General features: G+C 50.1%; 1 protein-coding gene across 1 annotated transcript; it reads right to left on the reverse strand.

The window, feature by feature from the left end:
- Positions 1-892: 892 nt before the first annotated feature.
- diras2 (DIRAS family GTPase 2) lies at positions 893-1,492 on the reverse strand (the record flags this gene model as incomplete). Its single annotated transcript, XM_083670891.1, has 1 exon — positions 893-1,492. One exon carries the CDS (start codon positions 1,490-1,492, stop codon positions 893-895), a length of 600 nt encoding a protein of 199 aa, XP_083527017.1.
- Positions 1,493-3,150: the final 1,658 nt, after the last annotated feature.

A 3,150-nucleotide genomic window follows, 5' to 3' on the forward strand; every position in this document is an offset into this window, starting at 1 on the left:
AAACAATAGAGTGACCTTTTCCAGTTTTATGTTGGGTTTCATAAGTACCTTCCAAATGACTCATCACTTTATCACTACAAACTCAAGTGCTTCAATCTTCTCCTAAGAGTATTGCTCCTCTGTAGCACTGTCACTGGGAGGGGAATATTACTGGGTAATTCTAGAATGCATTCTAGAATGTCTGTCTCCCAAATCATTCCATCCATTCCAATCAACAAAGACAGCAATAACAGTTCCATCTTCCTTTGGTAGAAAGTCTGTCCATGTTTACAGAGTTACAGATCTAGTGTTTTCTAATGGCAGCTATGGGATTCATGCATCTCTCTGCCTCTCTCTGTCTCTCCTTGGTTCAGCTCTGTCTCTGGGGGTTTGGTGGAGGTTAGATTCGAGGAAGGTTGCCAAGCAATGCTGATTAGTACTGAGATCTTGAACGGTGCAATTTCTGCAATTAAAATCCCCTCGGATGCAAGCTGGGAATAGTAGTATTAATATGATTTCATTCAAAGCGTCTGTGTGTCTGTGTGTGTGTGTGTGTGTGTGTGTGTGTGTGTGTGTGTGTGTGTGTGTGTGGCTTAAAAGGAGGAGGAATCGTTGTGGGGGTGGGGGAGGGGACTCTTCCGTTCTACTTTATAGACAGTTGGATGAGAAAATGAGTCAATGATTAAATTGTTGGTGCTTCCGTTTCCCCCCTCCCTCGCTCCTTCTCGGTTGGACCCATCCCCACTGGGAGACGATCCAAACCTATCTTTCTCTCCTTCCTTGCCCTCCTTTATCCTCCCCCTCTCCCTCCTCCCCTTTAAGTCCACCTCACACAACCACACACTTCCTCCTTCCTCCTCCTCCTCTTCCTCCTCCTCCTCCTCCTCCTCCATATGTCCACCTCCTCCTTCTCTCACATGACGACACACTTCCCCTTGAGTTTCTCAGCGCGTTTCTGCTGTTTGTTCTTCTTGCCGTCGATCTGGAGGCTGACAGTCCTGCGTTTCTCCAGGTTCAGCAGCTCCTGGAACAGCTCCTTGACGTTGTGGTTGGTCTTGGCCGACGTCTCCATGAACGCGCATTTCCACTTCCGGGACGTTGCCTCTCCGTCCGAGGTCTCCACCTCCCTGGCCGACGTCTCGTCACACTTGTTCCCCACCAGCATGATGGGGATGCTCTCCACGTCGCCCTTGATCTGACACACCTGCTCGAAGATGGGCTTCAGCTCCTCCAGGGACTGGCGGCTGGTGATGGAGTAGACCAGGATGAAGGCGTGGCCTTTGGAGATGGACAGACGCTGCATGGCGGGGAACTGGTGGCTCCCTGTGGTGTCTGTGATCTGGAGCGTGCAGATGCTTTTGTCGCAGCTGATGACCTGCCGGTACGTGTCCTCCACCGTGGGGATGTAGCTCTCCCGGAAGGTCCCCTTGACGAAGCGCAGCACCAGGGAACTCTTGCCCACACCGCCGGCACCAAACACCACCACGCGGTAGTCATTACTCTGCTCCGGCATGGCTGTCTTGGGATCTGGGAGGAGGCAGGGAGGGGAGGGGAGGGGAGGGGGGGCACTGTTATTTATATACGTTTTATATGTTTTATTCAACCAAGGAAGGCATGCATGGCCATGAAAGGCAGCATACATTCAGTCTCACGCACACACACACACACACACACACACACACACACACACACACACACACACAGCGAGGGCATAACAAAGTTATATATTATATCTATACATTATTTAACCAGGGACGTCACATTGAGTTGAGATAGAAATCACTTTATTATGCGAGCCCCTGGCCAAGAAAAAAAACAAACATAACACACACACACACACACACACACTCGCACGCACGCACGCACGCACACACGCACACACGCACACACGAACAATAACAGCTCTACATGTCTACCAGTGGCTGCATTGTATTGGTCATTACTCCATTAATTCCGGTTTTAGAAATGCTATAGTGATTGAGGGTGATGAGGCTTAATGGCATTTCTCCACAATGCAACAGAGATGGTGGTGGGGAGGAGAGAGCCCACTGGTGGGGAGGAGAGAGCCCACTGGTGGGGAGGAGAGAGCCCACTGGACAGAGGTGGTGGGGAGGAGGAGAGAGCCCACTGGTGGGGAGGAGAGAGCCCACTGGACAGAGGTGGTGGGGAGGAGGAGAGAGGCCACTGGTGGGGAGGAGAGAGCCCACTGGTGGGGAGGAGAGAGCCCACTGGTGGAGAGAGGCCACTGGACAGAGGTGGTGGGGAGGAGGAGAGAGGCCACTGGTGGGGAGGAGAGAGGCCACTGGTGGGGAGGAGAGAGCCCATTGAAGAATGCTCATCAATATAACCATTAAAAAGCCAAGCAAGAAAACAATGCAGGGCCAGCTTTTTTTTTTTTTTTTCTAAATCATGAAACAGCTTTGGCTATTTCGATAAACCCCACTTAAAGTCCTCAATATAGTCAAGCCTGCTGCACGCATTCAATTTAGGAAGAGCAGATAAATTGGGTCCTTTCAGAGAATCGGTTGTAGGCAGCCTAGACACGCACGTCCAGACCCGTGGGCTTAATTCGTTGCCCGTCTATGAAAAGCTGCACTTCTTCCATTCTTGATCCCGTCAATTCAATCCCACCCGTACGACACCTTTAGATCCTCTAGCACAACTATCCAGCGTCATATGCTAACTCAGCAATCTCATTGGATCAAAGGGAAGTCACCGGGAAGTCAATGACTATGCAAGAGAGCCGTATAGGAAGAAACGCTGTATTCTATCCCATCCCATCTACCGTCTTCAAAACCGTGGCTTGAATTGAAACCGCATTAACTCGTTTGCATTGTGAATGAAAGTGATCTGCTAATCCGGTATTAAAGTCACAGTCAGAGATGAGAAGGTCACTAATAGTCCATGTCAGAGACTGGCTGACATACGGTAGCACCTCGGATTACTGACCCAGCCAGAGGGGGTGAGTATAACGGCATGGCTTTTCAATGGACATTTAAAAAGGATAACATACCACTTTTCAATACTCTATGCAATTTTGCATGAGATCCAATTGCAACTAGTTTATTCCGGAGCACTCAAATGAATGCCTTGATTTCCCATCTTCAAGAGAGGAGGCAGCGGGAGGCGACCTGCCGTGGATGCAGGCGGGATGCGGGCAATTAGGATGCG

The sequence above is a fragment of the Argentina silus genome (genome assembly GCF_951799395.1).
Source record: "Argentina silus genome assembly, chromosome: 5".
Lineage (NCBI taxonomy): Eukaryota > Metazoa > Chordata > Actinopteri > Argentiniformes > Argentinidae > Argentina > Argentina silus.